Genomic DNA, 19602 nt, shown 5'->3' with positions numbered 1-19602 from the left:
GAACATGGCCTTTTTATATTGAGAAGTGCCAGGCAGCTTAACTGTAGGTAGCATTAACAGTTCCTTTTATAACTGTTCTCCTGAGTCTTGCAGTTTTGGGGGGAAAAAAAACAGATTTGTGGTTTTGTTAGCTTAAATGTTTGACCTTGAGGCACATACACTGCACATGTATCTACATAGTTAAACTATGTTCATGAACATGTTTTAAAATACAGCTTCGGAGGACAACAGCATTTTCTTTACTCACGCTGTTGAGTAGAATGAACATTTAAAAAAAATGCACTACCTACAAGTTACATATAAAGACAACCTCCTGAATTTCTTGAGGCCCACTTTACACATAAAACTAAGGGCAGGTTGGGGTCTAAAGCTTGATTCACACAGTTGTGCCTTCTGCCACGCCATATATGCATGGCAAGAGGCTTAATGATGTGAATCACATGCTACATTCTATCATGCGTTATTGCCAGTGTAGGGAGAGCCTGCAGTAGCAAGTGCTCAGCTGCAGGGGTGCCCCATGCATCCCTGGGGCTGGAGGATCACCACTGCAGCCATCTCCCATCTTGGGTGCAGGAAACCCATGGAGCCAGAGGATAGTACATTCCTTGGGCTTGGGGGTTCCAGAAACCCCCGGACCCAGGGCATCATGGCTGAAGCAATCCTTAGGGTTCAGGGGTGCGGGAAAACCCTGACCCTGGGGTTCAAAGCTTCCAGGATTCCTAGGGCTTGAGTCTTTTACATTAGGCATGGTACATCCCTGTAGCTGGGAGCCCCTGGTACACATGCATATTAAAGCTTGATAGTAACCAGCTGTAAAGTTAGTACACGTTTTCAGGGTCTAGCTTTATATCTGGTTGGAGCTTTTTACTATGTTGCTGGTCTCCAGGTAAATGAGAATTTAACGAAGTAATTGAACAGTACCGGTAATGTATAGAGGGAGGCTTAGTCATACCAATATATGCACAGATGAATGCACCTTGGTTTGAGTGATGCATGAAGAGAGTTTACCCTGTGGTTTCTTCAGAGGTCCAAGCTTCGTATGTCAGGCTGAGATGATGGCTGTTAAATCACGGAGACCATTAGAAACAGGATATAACAAAATGTATGTAAGTCCAGAAGGAGTGCCAGACACTGAGAACTTCAGGCTAAGCTGTGGCACTTATTTCAAGTCTTTGAAGTACTAACAGTTTGGCATGAATGCATTCTCAATTAACATACTCGATTTCAGTGAAATTGCCTACTTGCTTGTGAGTAGAAGATAGGCTGAGAATGCAAAGGGTTTCCTCTAATCCCTTCTCCCTCTCTTTATTCTTCCTAACACAAATTCCTTAGCCCAGGCTGCTGCCACTTCAGGGAGAGCAAACAGCAAATGGAACAGCTCTGGTGACACATAGGGCAAACTTTTCAAAGAGGGAAGTGCCAGTGTGTACAGGTACAAGGGCTAGAATGCATGAGTGCACTGTGGATTCTTTTGTCTTTGGGAGGCGGAATATGGTTAAAAAAATTTTTAAAGCAATACATTGACACTAGGAATTGGGCTGTAGATACAGCAGAAAGGTGCCAAAAGAGTTATGTGGACGGGTCAGTGGAGCTCTGCCCAGCAGACTACATCAACTTTTTTTATATAATGGTGAGGCCATAAGAGAGAGGTAGATTTTTACAGGTTGCTGTGTAAGTAACAGTTAGAAGGAGAGTCTTTACTGCCTTTGACTTTGAATTACTAGTTAAGTTTGGTTCTGTCTGAGCAATATATTCTCTACTTGCATGTGTAAAGGACGCCAGCCTCAGAATTTAGTATTAGTTTGGCAAAAGAGGTGGAATAATGAAGAGATGAACAGTGCCTGGTGGTTTTTGGAAAGAGCAGAATGCCCTTGGATAAAATAGACCATGGCGTGTTATGAAATGGAAACGGTTTTGTCAAAGAACGCATGGCTATGATTAACAGTGCTTAGCTCTGTCTTGAAGAATACTGATATTTTACTTGAAAATATCATCCAAATAAACACTTCATTGTAACAATAGCATTTTTTCAATATGCATACTTCAGTGGCTATATTTGGTATTTATAGTTATTGGTAATTCATTTGCTTTTCTCTTTAATATGCATTACTTTCACATAGGTTTCTTCAGGAAAAGTGAAGCTGAAAATACTTAGAGAACAGATTCAAGGTAAATTGGTTTTTATATTACCAAGTAAAATAATAAATTGATAACTTGCCATTTTTTAATTGAATAGTTAAAAACACACCAGCAAGATACCTTTCACAATGGCAAAAGAAACAAAAAAAGTGTGTGCCTGTTGTTCAGGATAACTTTTTAAAAGCTGGACATTTTAAACTTTGTCACCTTATTGATTTCCCACTCTCATCCCCACAGTTGATACTTTTATGGTGATCTGTCGCTGTAGTCCTCACAACCACTAGACTTCCTGGAAAGATATTTTTCCCCACCAAGAGCAGCGAAATATTGGAAAAGATTACAGTACTGAATTTTATAAAATGCTCAAAAGGAATGCATGGACCCAAATTATGCAATGCTGTCTATCAGAATACATGTATAGCATCTTAAAACTATCACTCTTATTTATTTGCATAGTATCTTATTTCTTCCAGAACCAGTGAAACTGCCACTTAAACATAAAATAGCAAATGTTGTGGCTACTGAAAATCCTAAAATGAAGGGGAAGGTATGTGGACAATGTGAGACCAAAAATGCATTATTGGTAAGTGGATGGCAATAAAATAGGTTTGATATTTTAAAAAGTAGCTAAAAGCCTAGGATTGGGTTTATGTAAAATAATCCCCTTATCTCGAATTTCTGCAAATGTTTTATTTAATAAAACACAGTAAAGTACGTTAGATAATACTTGTGTGGGTTACTATTGGGCAAAGTCCATCTACTCTTTCTAAGAAAAAAAATGCCATTGAATTGTAGCCTACTGTTTGCTTTCTGGCATAGACAAAAGATATAATGAAAAATATTTTTTTTCACTAAAAATAGTATCAGATTGCATCTTATAGTAAATTATACCTCCATTTAAGTGCATAGCCATAGAATTGGAAAAATTATGGGGAGTATGATTAAGAGAGAGGCAGGAAATGCAGCAACATGTCTGCAGTGGCTTAGGGTAGAAGAAGCCTGTATCATACCCCCTCCCACCCCTCTGCCTTCAGCATGCTGGCCCAGGGCTGGCATCTGGTCATGTCCGCTGGCCTGTCCGCTCCTGTGCTGCATAGACTGGCAAGCGGGGGAAAAGCCTGACTGGGGCTGGTGTTCCCCTGTGTGAGTCGGGGGGAGGGGGCTTAAATCCCTTTCCTTCCACCACATACATATTCAGCATGCTGGCTGCTGGAGCGGCGAGCAGAGGCAAGTCAGGCAAGGGCTGTTTCCTCCCTACCCCTCCAGGCACACCTTGGCTGGGGACCATGTAGGCCATGGTGGGGATATAACTTCTCTTCCCCCCCCCCATTGTATTTAGGTGGCCTGCTAGGGCCTGACCATGCCCCTCATCCCCTCAGCTCTAGCGGGGGGGGGGGAAGAGCTTGGAGGGCTTTTCTCCCAGCTTCCCTCCAGCCTTCTGGCTACTGCTGAAGGGAAAGGTGGGCTTGCTTTAGTGCCCCCCAGCTTCTAGCCTGAGCCACTGCAGGCAAGTGGCTGCATTTGTGGAATCAAAAGTGAATGTCTGTTTGCTTGCTTTTCAGTCCAGTCTATGCAGTTTAGACTAACCTGCAAAGATTGAACCGATTCAGGCTTGGGCTTTTGAAATGTCTGTACTCAGCCTAGGTGATTTAAATCTCCACATGCACCAGAACCACTGGAAGATCATTAATTCTGAGGCCGGTTTCCTGCCTGTCTCTTAATCCAATTGAAGAGTTATAGTACTTTTTAGATGGCTTGTTTCAGAGCTCATTGTAGCAGCATATACTTTCCCCATAGTACAGAACTATTTTGCCTTAACTTCCCAGGTAAAGGAAGTTCTTGGGGCTGATTCTTCCTTCCCTCCCTCCCTTTTTCAATGAAAAGGCAAATAACCAAAGTCAGGCTTTGCTTATCTCTTAGAAGATGAAATTTGTCTTATGAGCTGACTGCTGAATTGCCCTACCACCTAATTTCTCAGCTAACTGAAAGCTAACACTACCTGATGAAAATAAATATTTTTTTCACCAAAGCTGTAAAAAATAGTTTGTAAGTATTGATCCAAGTAATGATGATGAAAATTGTTCAAGCATTAACTTAGATGCAAATTTAAGAAATGGAGGAGAAGTTAATGTCCTGTGCATTGGGTCAGAACTTAATACTTCCATACATGTGAACTAAAGTATTTAATATTTGACAGAAATAATACATTTGTCTTGTGGATTGTCTGAACATTTTAGAATATATAAACAGAAAATATTAGGTCCCTTTTAAATACCTAACATTTTAAGGAGCTATTTGGATTCCTTAGTATTATGTGTGTGATAGAGGTACGCTGATACATTGGTCCATATCGTATCAGCACTGATGAAAGAAAAATGGACATTATCAGCATTCAGCTTTTTTTGGGTGATATTGCTGATAAATGTCACACACATGTCAAATGCGGCATGTCTGCAGCTGCAGCATGCATGTGGCCAGGAGTGCAGCCTGGCAGTCAGTGTCTGACTGGTAAGTCTGTTGAGGGGAAGGAGTGTTGTGGAGGGAAGGGGGGGGGCAGATCGCAGCCCCTGTGCTGAGGGAGGGCGTGGGGCTGGGGTTGGGGCAGAGGCAGGGGCATGCACTGCCCAACCAGGGTGGGGTGGGGCACCTGACGGAGCCAACAGCTCATCCATGGGGGCGAGGAGGCTGAGACAGCTCCCACTGCTGTGTGCACCTCTGGGGGAGGTGTGGGGGGCCTGTGCCTCCCAGATTTGTGCATGGGGTGAGGGCAGGCTTCCTGCCACACGCCTGAAACTGGGGCTGCTCCAGCCTCTTCTCAGCATCTGTGCTTGGGCAGGGCAGGATGGGGTGGCAGCAGTACTAGGAGGAGGGTTAAGTGGGGGTCTAGAACCACCCAAAACTCACCATAGCCCCCTCCTCCCAGCTCCACTGCTGCTGCCTGCCCCTCCTGGCCCAAGTGCAGCCACTGGGAAGAGACTAGGGCAGCCCTGTTCCTGAGCATACACCCTTGCTCCGTGCACAGATCCAGGGGACACGTGCCCCCCCACCCCCGCCCTCCCAGGGTACATACAGCAGTGGAAGCTGCGGCCCCGGATGAGCCACTGGCTCTGTCCTGCACCCCGCCCCACCCTGGCTGGGCAGTGCCTCCCTTGCCATGGGGGCCTTGATCTGCCCCCCGTTCTCCTTCCCACCACAGCCTTACCAGCCAAACACTGCTGTCCAAGCTGCTGGGCTGGGTATCTGCAATTGGATTGGTATCAGCTGGTATGGCTGGTCAGTAATCAGTCATCAGTATTGGCTCAGCAAATCTTTATGGATGCCTCCCAGTGTGTGATTATACTACTAAAAATTATTGTGTATTATATTTGCATAGTATAATAGAAAATCATAAGCATACTTTTGTCTTTTATTTTAAATGCATATAATCAGACAGAACTGTGCTATTTATATGACAAATTCAAAATAATAAACAGTTGGTGTTGGAAACATGCACACAAAAATTGAACAAAGATTTAATTTTTTTTTCTTTTCCCCTTTTACTACTGTTTTCCTTTGATGGAACTTTAAAAAAATCCCAGGTTATCCTCTAGCATCACCGTTGCTTGCAGTTTGCTTAGTTATCAATATTTAGTTCTTTTGTTCTCATTTATTGTTGGCAGGTGAATTTTTTAAGTGCTCATTTTAAGTAAGAGACTGATAATGCAGATTGTAGCTTGGTATACTGTGGACAGATTATTTGTGAGTTGTTCTACATGTTAAGAGTGCAATATGAGCATTGGTTTTTGTTATGGGCTTTGTTAAGCAGAGATTGTTTGTAATTTGTAGTGATGTTTCGTGACTCGGGTAAGTGTCTCATTATGACTAAGATGCTATTGCTAAAATTTTATGAGGTATGTAAAAATTAATTATTTAATACTACTGCAGATCCCTGCAGAGCTCTCATTTTATTTCTTCAGCTTCTATTTGTAAAGATCTTGGAAAAAATGAGCAAGAAAAACAAAACTCAGTAATAATTCTAAAACCATTTACTGTTGTTGTTTCGTTTGGTTTTTCCCCCCCAAGGTATGCTTAGAGTGTGGAGAAGATTATTGTGGAAGCTGCTTTGCTAAAATCCACCAGAAGGGGGCACTGAAGCTCCACAGAATGATTCCTTTACAGGTAATTTTTTTTTTTTAGCTGTATGAGACTGTTTCTAAACAGTTCATTCATTCAAATTAATAATCCTTTTAAATGTCCTTATTAACTACAACCCTTTTGTTTTTGTTACACGAGGTATATATTTCTGGATTTATTTCTAACCAAAATATTTATTGTTACATTTTGCAATATTTTTTTTTTCAGTTTCATTCATTGTTAGGAAAGAAATGTTCTTGTATCAGAAGGTCATAAACCAGCATTTTTAATATAACACAATTTGTTGCCCTGTGGGGTCAGGCCAACTCTCAGGATCTCAATATTGTGCTGTTAGACAGGAGGGTGAGACACAATTGCACATATACAAACAGACAAATCAATTAGGTGCACACACACTACCAGCTCTGGCACATACGTATCCAAACCAGCCTAGGCACATGCATACCTATCACCAATTCAAACACATACACTATACACCCAAAAGTTAGACACAGATCAGTAATTTGTATCACACACACACACGCGCGTGCGTAAGTTCCTAACTTGGATGGTACAGCATGTATGTGTGTGCTTGGGGGGACCTGGGATACTTGGGGGAAGGAAGGTTCAGGTGAGAGAGAATTAAAGTGCAGGGAGTAAAAGTTGCCAGAACCAGGATTAGAATCGGTAGACTACAGAGAAGCTGGCTGAGGAACTGAGGCTTGGGTTTACTTAAGGTAGAGTGGGGCTGGAAACTGAGGCAGACAGCTGAGATACTGGCGGGGAGCAGATAAGTGGTGGCAAGGAGGAGACAGCCAGGAAAGAAACTGGGGCAGAAACCTGGTTGCTCAGGAGAAAAGGCAAAGGCAGTGGGGATAAGAAAGTGGCAAAGAAACAGGAGGTTTAGAAGCAGAGAGGAGCTTAGGACAGGTGTTGGAGGTGGCAGTGAGCCAGAAGCAGGAGAGGGAGAAATGAGACAGAAGTTAGAGGGGCGAGGAGCAGAGATGGTAGCAGGGCCAAACCATAGGAAAGCAAAACCCAACCTAAATAACAGTTTTATTACACAGGCAACACACTGCACAACCCCATGAAGTTATTGGTTCACACGCACACGCGCACACACACTCACAATGGCAGCAGGAGAAGGGGACTCAGTGGAAGGGTCCAGGTAGGGCAGAGAAGCAGAGTCCAAGTCCTTGATTGAAGAGGGGGTGGTGGGTGATAGCTACCTATCCAGGCTGGAAAGCGGCCCTTGTACAGTAGATGTTGTCCAGAGGGGGGTCGCCAGCAGGGTCTCTGGGTGGATATGTGGTGTGGCATGGTGCTGGTCCAAATGGAGAGGGTGTCCGACTGGGTCTGTCTTCACTGCCTCTTTTTATAGGGGCAGACCTTGTGTGACCCTAGTGATAGGAGGCATTCCCAGGCAAGGGTCAGCCCCTGGTGTACTAAGCACGTGTGCTCCATGCAGGGATGTGCAGTTTCAGGTGTCTGTAATGGTGGGGTACAATGGTAGAGTTGCTGGTTCTGTAGGGTCTTTTGTCTTTCAAATACTGGGTTCTTGTCTCTGTTCCTGGGTGCGGTCTGTGGTTTTTGGATGAGTCAATGTGAGGTGATGGCTTGGTCTATACAGGCCATTCAGTAGAAGCCTGCTACCTTTGTATTTCAATCATTCCCAATCGCTCTCATTCATCTGGGAACCAATTTACATGGGAGGGGTACGTGACTCATACAGTTGCAACGCGGGGGATGCCCGGACAGAGGACACAAGATAGAAGCTTGACATACAAAATGGAAACTTGACATGACTTACGCTAATTTACATATATAGGCCTAAAACAGTAATCACACAATATAAAAGCAGTACAAACATAATAATTATCACTTATAAAACAGTTGGTATCGATATCAAAATAGCAGGGAACTTATTTGCAAAGAGGGGAGAGAAAAATAAAACTTACTACCTAAAATAAGATGTAGGATAAGCTTTAACATCTTAGCTTACTTACACTTATCTATAGGGAATAGAGAAGGAGAGAAAAAGTCAGAAATGGTTGGGGAAGGGGAGGGAATACATTTTAAAATAAATAAAAACAGAAAAACTGGGGGTTTTGCTACAATTTCTAAATTATAAAAAACAGCGTTAAGTCTCAAACTTTCAAACACTAATGTTTGTCAGTAGTGTTTGTAGATTGTGACTAAATAGGTGTGTTAGAAGGCAAAGTTTTAACATTTGATGGGTTAAAAATGAGCTGAGATGTGCATCATATATACATGGAGGGCTTTTTTCGTAATAGGTGGGTTACATATGAGAGAGGTTTATTTATTTATTTTTAACTGAATTAAGAATAGTTAAGCTTCTTTTGATTAAAATCTGCTTTTAGTGTTTTTATACAGAAGCCTTCTGTTTGAAGGAAGCAGATACAATGATCCTACTCTGTTGTTGGAAAAAAAAAATGTACTGTTCTTACCTTATGCACTGATGGGTTTTGAAGTCTTTTAATTTCTCATGTGAAACATATGACTTAAACTGAAATAGCTGTAGTGTCATAGGTTTTAAAAAGTGGCTGGCAGGTTGCTGATTAAGAAGACTTTGCATACATAAGTTTCCAAATATATATATATTTTTTAATCCTGCATTACATGCAACAGTCATTCAAGTTGGTTTCAAGCTTTTTTCATTCACATATTCAGATAAATTTTGAATAAGCACAAAAAGCAGTTAATTAATCTTTATGCCTTAAGAGCAGTCAAATACAATGGTGAATACTTGCTAGGATAATTAACACTGTTCTGTTTTCCTTTTTTTTAATATATATATATTAATTGTAAAAGAGGTTGCAGCTATGGAAATAGTTACAAATAGCATTTGTCTGCCAAATGAACAGTTGCTCTGGTGAAGATGATTGTGACATTACTGGATAGCTTTTAAAAAAAATTCTGATCATGGTATCTAATGGATACAAAATTCTAGCTAATACAGAATTCATTGTTGTTTAGACCTGAATTGTCTTTCGTTATTGCAGTAGCACTGGTGTATTAAACATTTAACATAACTTTACTTGCGCATTGATTTCTTTGGTAACATGATAAAATTTAAGTGGCCAGTATAGTGAAGATCCCTGAGTACAATTATACAATTATCCCTGAGTATTATAGCATGCTGACTTAGAACTTATTTATCTCATTTGAATAAATTGGTCTTAAAATTAAGTATTTATGTGCAAGGTACTTTTCATTTGAATTCTAAATCACTGTTTTTTTAATTTAATATACCAACCAGAATTTGTTTTTTCTTAAATGCAGCAGTGGTTTTATACTGATTAACTTGTTCAGATTATATAGACTTGTTCCAGTTTTAATTTTATTTCCTTTTTTATATTAATTATGGCTATACTGTTCTTATGTCTTGATTTAATGAATCAAAGACAAAGCAAATCAGGAATTCTATAAATTTTTGCGATGGATGAACAGAAGCAAAACCACTGTAAAATAAAAATGTAAACACATGCATGCATGTGCGCACATATGCATGTCTTGACTGAATATTAGCAAATTTAAATGAAAATTTGGGTGTGTCCTTTGTCACTGTCTCACTGGTTCTTTGTCACTGTCTTACTGGACTTTCTGTATCTCAAATTTCTTTGCTTATCTCGTTCTTTCTTCCCAGAAAAATATAAGCTTTTCAGTAATGCTGTAAATTATCAAAGCTGTTGTGCTGATTTAATGTATTCTTGTCAGAGTGATGAATGCTTGGAACACTTGTAGTGTGTTGCTGAAAGATGACATCATTTGAGGAAAAAAGGTTCAGGTGAGAATTTAAGATGGTTACAGGATTTCCTGACACAGCACACTGAGAGATGGTAAACAGAAGTCAAGAAAAGCAGGTAGTAAATCATAGTCTTAGGACCATTTACTATGCTGCATTACACTACAAGATATATAACGTATTCTGTGATCTGTTTGGGTTGGATTTAATATATTTTCACCATGTTGAACAGTGATTTATGGTGCCTGTCAGTTCTGCCTGAACTTGTTCATACAGAGCATAGGAATGGACAATAGGTAGAGAAGATGATCATTCTTAGCACTTCTTGGTCTTTCAGTCTTAAATCCCAAAGCAGATTGATGGATGGAAGCCAGAGGTGACATTCTGTACTCTTTTGAAGTGAGTGGGGAATTTGGCTATTGACCTTATTGGGTGGCAGATTTTTCCCCAAGTCAAGTCTGCACCTCCCCCCCAGTTTTTGTGGGTTTTTTGACACAATGCTGTTACAGATTACCTGTACGCTATCTATAGAAAGTTGTCAATGGAAGCTTATAACTGAAATGACTTGTTGGAGTTATAAAGGAGGATCAAAGTTCAAGGTGTATGAAAGGAAGTCCTAAGCAGTTTGGTTAGTTTTAGGAGTTTGAAGTATTAATTTTGCCCAAGGCCCCAGATTCCATAGGTGAGGTGAAGGATGCTTCCATCCTAACCATTCTATGATCTGGTTGTTAGAGTATACTTTTGAGACATAGAAGAACCTCTTTGGACTGAGGCCTGTAATTTAGGTTTCCCAGTTTTGAATAAAGTATTTAACCACTGTGCTATTGTAGTATCTTCGCCTCTCTGACTTCTAAAAAAATAATGATCCCTACTCAGGCAGACACCTCCCTCAGAACAAGACTCCAGCCTTTGTTTCTCAAGTAGATGGAAGCACTTAGGGCATATTTAGATGTGCTTCGGGGGTGGGGGTGCTTTAATTAGAATGGCTCTCAGGAGCTGGTCTAATTAAAGCACCAACAGTATCAAGTGTATTCAGTGTCCTACACTTCAAAATGGTGGTGGGGGTGCTTTAATTAAAATTCATTATGTGAGCTTTAGTTAACAAGCTCTACCACTTTGAAATGCGGGCATACTGAGTACATGAGACACAGGCTGCTGGAGCATGCTTTAGCAGAGTCTATTAATTGAGGCTCTGATACACTGTAATTACAGAGCATTAGAGCAAATGTCTTGCATCTTAGGAGTAACTAGGAATAATGGGTGTGAACTAGTGGAGAGTAGATTCAAGTTAAACATTAGGAAGAATTTTTTTACAGTCAGGGTGGCCAGAATCTGGAATGGACTTCCAAGAGAGGTGGTGCTATCACTTAACATGGAGGTCTTTAGGAGGAGACTTGATAGTCACCTGGCTGGAGTCATCTGACCTCAGTCCTCCTTCCTACCAGGGACAGGAGGTTGGACATAATGATCTTTTGTGGTCCCTTCTGACTCTACAATCTATGAATCTATGTCTACAGGCACCCTTAATGTGCAGTTTTTGTTCTGATAGTTAAGTCCATAAACTTCAGGCACATCCTAGATATACCTCTGTAATCAGTATTGTCTGGTGACTTGCTCTGGATGATTCCCTGCCCCATTGGTGTGTGTATGTTGCAGGGGGTTGTTCTGTTTTTGTTTTGTTTTGTTTTGTGGATTATCTTTTGGGAGCACTTAACTTTCTCAACAGACTTCAGAGACAGGCTAGGTGCCTAATTCAATTTGTTTACAGAACTTGAGCATATCTTGGATGTGGGTCCTAGAGTGAGATTGCTGCTGAAGATGACACTTTGCTTCTGGGCCTGAGTAACAGTCAGGAAGTGTTAATCAAAGGCTAGGGAGAGACATTCAAAAAGCTGGAGCCTGAATCACTTCAACCTTTGCAGATTAGTCTAACTTGCCTAAGTTGGATCAACTTGTAACAGAACAGACATGCTGGCATATACCTGCAGTTGCTCAGGCAAGGCGCCTGGGGCTCTAGAGTACACCCTTGGCTGCAGGGAAGCTGTGGGTGGGGGAGGGCATGGGTGTGTGGCCAGTCTGGGCTGAACTGGCTGGAGAGGGGTTTAATTCTCCCCTTTTTGTGCTCCCGGTAGGGACCTGAGCTGGGTCTTCTGGGTGCTTCTTCTCACTGCTGCAACAGCGGGGCACCATGGCCCCTGAGGCAGAGGGGGACAGGGAATAGGCTTAGTCTCCCCTTTACTCCACTGGCAGCCAGGTCTGCCCACTGTCATTGGTGCACTCACTCCCTGCAGGGGAATAGTCCCCCTGCTGTCCTCTCTGCCAGATACTGGAGGGAGGAGGAATAACCCCCGTCTCTGTCCCCTGCCCCCCAAAGGGCCCTGTAGGCCCCTGTCCAGCTACTGCAGCAGGAAGAGGTAGGGCTCTTGTTGGGGGCAGGAGCCCCTGTAATAATGTCAGGGAGCATGAGCCCCTTTCTGGCGGGGTCTGCTGCAGGGTGGGCAAAGCTTCAGCGGGCTGTACGCAGTGGCTCCAGCATCAGGAGGGGGCCAGAGCCCTCCCTCCTAATGCTGTCAGTGCCACCACAGCTTGCAGCAGCTTTCCTCACCCTGCAGCGCAGCTCCGGCCCCCCCCCCCCCACCCCATTATGGGCACTCCTCCCTAGGCACTCCAGCAGCCAGGTGGCATGGCCAGATGCTGCCAGTTGGGTAGATTTGGCCAATAGAAGGACTGAGACACCATTCCCTGGCCATACAGTTGGGCTGGGGCTGCTCTGCAGTGGGACTGCCTTTCTAGGCAGCCCGGCTACAGCAGGTCCTTTGCTGCTGATGCTGGCCCCAGCCCCACAGTACAGGCGGGGAGCAGTGTGCGTGGCCCTGACTCCACTGGCTCCAGGCTTGCCTATTCGGGCTGAGCAGTGGTGGCAGAGAAGAGAAACTGCTGCTTAGTGTGGGGGGGAAAAGTGGCTCTTCCCCCCTCCCCCTCCCCACTGTTGATGATTCCTGCTGCAGCTGACTGGAGCCCCCACGGGGCTGCCTTGCATCTCTGCTACACTAAATCAGTCAAGTCTGATATATTACATTCCACCAGGTTTATTTCAAACCAATTTCAACCAATTTCGGATGTTTTGAAACTGAATGTCTGTTCTGTTACAGGCTTAAATCAGTTCTGATCACTTAAACAGGTTTATGTGTGATGTCTGTCCCTAGCCAAAGTGATTGAGAGAGGAGGTTGTGAGTAGCAGCCATTGACATTCTAACATCTTCCTTCTGCTGCACCACTGAGGACTTGCAGACCCATGGCTGGGGGGCCAGGCAGGTCTATTACAACATAGACCTGTACACACAGTGTCACAGCACTGTCAATGGATATATATGATTTTTTTTTCAGAAGGGAAAGCATTGCTATCTGCTGTCCCCACCACAGTCTGGTGGTGCTGCCACTGCTTGGTCCATGACTTATTTGTTAGAGTTAACCCTACTTATTTCACAGCTAACCTTTCTTGAAGTTCATTTTGCTATCCACCATGATAGCAGTACAGCTCTGCTGCCAGAATGCAATTCTGTAGCTGTACCTGTGATTGAGCAGCCCACTTCAGGATCTGCTCTGCTCATCTACATGGCAATGGGGCTAGAAAAGGTGCCCTAAACTTAGTCTGGCTAGCTTTTTCCTAACTGGATAACTGTGTCCAGTGGGATCACCTTTACTGCAGTCAAAATCAACCAAGACCCGTAATCTGTTTCAGGAGCTGAAACATCAGGACCCTCATGGACGATCCTAATAGTGAAACCTCAGATCACTGCACCTCAGTTGTGGCTCAGGAGCTCAGATGACACAACATTGACATCACTGCGCTGAGTGAGACCTGATGAGCTGGGGCTAGACAGCGCAAAGAACAAGAAAGTGGCTATACCTTCTTCTGGAAGGGTAAACGGGAAGGAGAATGCCAGCTTCTTGGAGTTGGTTTTGCCATCAAGAATGAAATTATAAACCAATTCAGTGAGTTCCTTATCGGAACTAATGAGCCACCTCGTGACTCTTTGTCTTAAAGTGGCAGAAAGCCAGTATGCACTGTTATCAGTGTGTATGCCCCAACTTGACGCTGCTGACAAAACCAAGAAAGACTTCTATGACCAAGTCCTTTCTTGTGTTCCAGAAAGAGACGGATGTATTTTTCTCAGTGATGTCAATGCCAGAGTTGGAAGGGGCTCGCATCTCTGGAATGGAACTGTTGGCAAGGAAGGAGTGGAATAGGTCAACTGTAATGGCATTCTTCTTTTGACCAAATATGTCAAGCATGGACTCGCCATTGTTTGCACCACTGTCCACCAGGTAGTGCTAAGACATTGTTAATGCACAATGCAACCCTTAAATGGATGTGAAGGACAAAAACTTGTATCAGTTCAACTAAAGTCTGACTTAACATTTGTTGCATCAGTAATCGTAACAGTTTCTATATGCAGAGAGAGAAAAGCACTTAGTACAATGATCTCACCCTTTCCCAGATGTTACTTTGCACGACAGAAAAGGTGGCCAATCAGTTCCTGAAAGCAAAGGGTACAGTGTTGGCTGGGATGGTCCGGACCGGTGTTGAAAGCTGGATTTATGACGACACACACTTAACTTCCTCACTGCCCCATTTTATGCTTTTACTTCACTCCTTTGATGTCTCTCTGCTTTTGAATCGGTTTTCCTGGAGTTGGCATACTGTCCTAATTTATCCTATCAGCATATTCCTTTGTTCAACAGGCTCAGCATATACACACCTCTTAATTTGGTCTTTTTCTGGTGTCCCAATCTGGGTAATGTCCATTGGTCTCCTCTTATCACTTTTCATTAACATATCCAGTCGTTTCGTCCCTCTGATTCAGCTGGTTAGTGCCAAGTTCAGTTAATTTGAGGTGGTAACAAAATTATTACTGATATGTTAGAAAAAACTTCTCTCAGTGATAGATAAGGAAAGAAACATCATGTAAGCAAAACTCAAGACCATAAGCTGCCTGCAAGAACAACTCAAGACCAGCTAATATTGCAAACACCAGCAAAATGAAAAGTTCAAATAATAAGGCTATACAAAAAATTAAGCAATGGTTAAAATAAGGCTAAATATAAAAGAAAAGTTTAAATAATACTATAATTCACCATTCAGGCAGGTACAATTTTAAGCATAAATGTTACAAGCTACCTTAACATCATCACCCACACCATGTTTTTCGTGAAAAACAGCCACAAGGCACTGTATGGCAACACTTGTGATCCAAGATCACAAAGATGTCTGCATCACCTGAGGTATGCTAGGACCTGGCAATTGTTGGACCAGTCATAGACTCATCTACTCAATTTTGTTATTCAAACTGGCTCCTAAGTGATGGCTGCAGCAGAAGCAATGCTGACGGAAAATCAGTGTTGAAAGACTCAAGGACCCAATCAAGTGAGACCTCTTTCACCGGTGCCTCAATGAGACACCAGCAAATTCTAGTCAACAACAATACGAGAATTTCAGCAGTGCTTTGAGTGCTTTCAAGTCCACCATCGTCAGTGCCTGTGAACAGATGGTTGGATTCTCTACCAGCAAACATCAAGACTGGTTTGATGAGAATGACCAGGAGATCCAAGAATAGATCAACCACGAGCACAAGGCTTTTTGTGCTTGGCAGAACAATGTCAGCTTCAAAGAAAAGAAATTGAATTGTCAACAAGCTAAGGCAGAAGTCCAAAGGTGGACCTGTGATATGAAGAACATAGTGGAAAGACCAGGGAAAGGACATTCAACATCTTGCCTGGTATCCATGATATGCAGAGTTTTTTCATTGCTTCCAAACCCATTTACCATGAGAGCACTCAGGGACCCAACCCCCTTAAGACCTAAGGATGGAAGAGACCTGATCAAGAAAAGGGGAGCCATCAGTGCCCACTGGAAGGAGCATTTTGAAGACTTTTTCAGTTGAGAAACTATTGTTGGATGAGTGTTTTCAACTCCATCCTGCAACACCCAGTCAGAAACTATTTTGGAATCCCTCTAACCCGTGAGGAAAGCCATCAAGCAGGGAACTGCTTGTAACAGGGAACTGGCTCTAGTTCCTGTTGTGGGCAATAAACACTGGTGGGACAGAGTTGAAGAACAAACTTACCCTGGAAAGTCAAGTGGGCTTGCATGGCCACTAGAAATACCAGAGAAAGTATTCACATGCGGCCTCTGAAGAGGAAGCATAATTTTCATAGTTTCTAGGATTGATTTCATTGATTTCATAGACATTAGGGCTGGAAGGGACCTCGGGAGATCATCGAGTCCAGTCCCCTGCCCAAAGGGCAGGAAGTCAGCTGGGGTCATAGGATCCCAGCAAGATAAGCATCCAATTTACTCTTGAAGGTGTTCAATGTAGGTGCTTGAACCACCTCCGCTGGCACACTGTTCCAGACCTTGGGGGCTCGGACAGTAAAGAAATTCTTCCTTATGTCCAGCCTGAAACTGTCTTGCAGGAGTTTTGTGACCGTTCGACCTCGTCATCCCTTGGGGCGCTCTGGTGAACAAACGTTCCCCCAGATCCTGGTGGTCACCCCTGCTAAACTTATAGGTGGCCATCAGATCACCCCTGAGCCTACGCTTTTCCAGGCTAAAGAATCCCATGGCTCTCAGCCTGTCATCGTAAGATCTGTTTTCCTGACCTCTGATCATGCGTGTGGCTCTCCTCTGGACTCTCTCAAGCTTCTCCACATCCTTTTTGAATTGTGGAACCCAAAACTGGATGCAGTACTCCAGCTGCGGCCTCACCAAGGCCGAGTACAAGGGGAAAATGACGTCCTGGGATTTGCTCAAGAAACATCTATGGATGCAAGCCAGCATTTTGGTCGCTTTACTAGCTGCAGCATCGCATTGCAGGCTCATGCTCATCTTGTGGTCAATGATGACCCCCAAGTCTCTTTCTTCTGTAGTGCTATCCAACGTAGCACTGCCAAGCCTATAAGGATGCTGCAGGTCTCTCCTCCCAAGGTGGAGAACCTTGCATTTTTCGGTGTTAAACACCATCAGGTTCTCGTCCGCCCATTTGCTGAGCTTGTCCAGGTCAGCCTGGATCACCCGCCTATCTTCTGGCGTGGATGCTTTGCCCCAAAGTTTGGTGTCATCGGCGAACTTGGCCAGTCCACTCCTGACTCCAATGTCCACATCATTAATGAAGATGTTGAACAGGATGAGTCCCAGGACAGAGCCTTGAGGGACCCCACTGGTCACAGGGCACCACGATGAGTGACTGCCATCGATTACAACCCTTTGGGTCCGACCACGGAGCCAGTTTCCCAGACAGTGGATCGTGGTGGAGCCAAGGCCACAACCGGCCAGTTTGGCCAAGAGGCGATAGTGGGATACCAGATCAAAGACTTTTTTGAAGTCAAGATATATGACATCAATCTCTTCTCCCTTGTCCAGGTGATAGGTCACCTGGTCATAGAAGGAAATGAGATTGGTCAAACAAGACCTACCCGCAACAAACCCGTGCTGGCTATCCCTTAGGATGTTAGCCTGGGCCAGTCCCTCAAGGATGGCCTCCTTAATAAACTTTTCTAAGATCTTCCCCAGGATAGAAGTCAGGCTAATGGGCCTATAGTTAGCCGGATCCACTCTCCTCCCTTTCTTGAAGATCGGCACCACATTGGCCTTCTTTCAGTCTTTGGGCACTACACCAGAGCGCCAGGAGTTTTCAAAGATCCGTGCCAGGGGCTGAGCTATGACGCTCGGCAGCTCCTTGAGTACCCTGGGGTGCAGATTGTCAGGGCCGGCTGACTTGAAGGTATCCAGCTGCTCAAGGTGTTCCTTCACGAGGTCAGCATTTATGGAGGGTAGGGGATCCCCATCACCCGGATCTCCCTGTCCCATAGCAGGCATGGGCGCCCCATGGGACTGATGAAAGACTGATGCAAAGTACCTATTTAATAGGTTGGCTTTTTCCTGGGCGTCAGTTGCCAGTTGCCCCGTCTGGTTTAGCAGGGGTCCAACATTGCCCTTGCTTTTCCTCTGGCTCCCCACATATCTGAAAAAGGACTTTTTGTTGTCCTTGATGCCTGAAGCTAGTTGGAGTTCAGTTGCAGCCTTGGCTTTCCTGGTTTGCTCCCTGCAGGACCGGACCAGTGCAGAATAATCCTCCTTGGAGGTGAATCCCATCCTCCATCCTTTGTAGGCTTTCCTTTTTAGCCGCAGGAAGTCCGCTAGGTCCCTAGAGAGCCAGGAGGGCTGCTGTGCCTTCTTGCTGCCTTTCCTCTGTGTTGGGATAGATTTAGCTTGTGCATTGAGGATTGCTTCCTTGAGAAGCAACCACTCTTCTTGAACTCCCATCTCCCTGGGGTCACGGTCCTGAGGGCCTGACCGACAAGCCTCTTGAGCTTGTCAAAGTCGGCTTTTGTGAAGTCAGGGTCTTCTGTGTTGCTGACTGACTTGCCAGCTTTACGGTGGATGGAGAAGGTGATCAGCTCGTGGTCGCTGTCACCCAGCTTCCCATCGATCACTAGCTCGCCGATTAGGTCCTCCCCCGTAGGCAGTACCAGGTCGAGCAGCGCTTTGCCTCTCGTTGGCCCATAGACTTCTTGAGTCAGGTAGAGGTCATCCATGCATGAGAGAAAGCTTTGCGACCGCTCGGATTTTGCTGAGTGATCTTCCCAGGAGATGTCCGGGTAATTGAAGTCGCCCATGACAACCAAGGTCCTGGAGCAAGCGGCCTCAGTCAGTTCCTGGGCGAACTCCTGGTGAAGCTCAGGACTTTGGGTGGGAGGAGCAAGAGCCCTGCAGTGGAGTCGGGCTGAGTCGAGCAAACTGACAGAACGAGTAGCTGCATCACGTTGCAGGGGAGAGAGAACCCTCCCTGGGAGGCTTGGCAGGAGAGACTGTTGGGACTGGATTGTACGTTATAGCCGGTAGGCTTATTGTTCTGTTACAGCCAATTGGCTTATGGTTCTGTGGTGTTATTTGTGTAAAGACCGGAGGACCAGGAGAGGCTGTAGGGGATGGAGGAGGCCTCATTAGGAGCTCCCCAGTGTAGTGGGGGGGTGGTTCCTGGGTGCCCTGGCAGGGCACAGTGATTGGTGCCAGAGCTGGCACTGCGGGTGAGCGCCAGAGAGAGGCGCGACACTGTGGAGTGTCGTGGCCCCGGCCCCGTGGGGGGTGCTGTATTCTGCCCAGTGGGGCATAGGCCCCAGAGAGGGGGGCGGCGCGGGAAGCGCAGTGTAGGCCCCAGAGAGGGCAGGCACATCGGAATAGGAAGCCCCAGGGAGGGCAGATTAGAATAGGAGGCTCCAGGGTGAGGGATTGGACACTGATGGCTCCTCTTTTCTTGATCAGGTCTCTTCCATCCTTAGGTCTTAAGGGAGTTGGGTTGAGAGCACTCGGGGACCTCATGAATGCCATTATCATGATAGTCTTCAAGAAAGGAGATGAGCCTTACTTTGGAAATTACAGAGAAATCATCTTGCTGTCCACCACAGGAAACACCATTGTGAGAACCCTCTTGAACCATCTCTTTCCACTTGCTGAAGAGCGCCTCCTGGAATCTCCTGGGCAGGTTTAGGGCATCAAGAGGCACAACTGACATGGCCTTCAG

General features: G+C 44.6%; 1 protein-coding gene across 2 annotated transcripts in view; it reads left to right on the top strand.

Moving 5' to 3' along the window:
- Positions 1–19602, top strand: part of ZBBX (zinc finger B-box domain containing) — a 74672-nt gene that overhangs the window by 13919 nt on the left and 41151 nt on the right. For both annotated transcript variants that reach the window (XM_090054433.1, XM_090054432.1), the window contains exons 5-7: positions 2121–2169; positions 2613–2722; positions 6202–6297. In XM_090054433.1, the coding sequence (XP_089910559.1) occupies positions 2121–2169; positions 2613–2722; positions 6202–6297 (255 nt within the window). The remainder of the gene's footprint in view (positions 1–2120; positions 2170–2612; positions 2723–6201; positions 6298–19602) is intronic.

This window comes from Crocodylus siamensis, chromosome 6 (genome assembly GCF_052110815.1).
Source record: "Crocodylus siamensis isolate JL-2025a chromosome 6, ASM5211081v1, whole genome shotgun sequence".
Taxonomy (NCBI): Eukaryota; Metazoa; Chordata; order Crocodylia; family Crocodylidae; genus Crocodylus; species Crocodylus siamensis.
The sequence above is the reverse complement of the archived record's forward strand: the minus strand, read 5'-3'. Positions and strand labels throughout refer to the sequence as shown.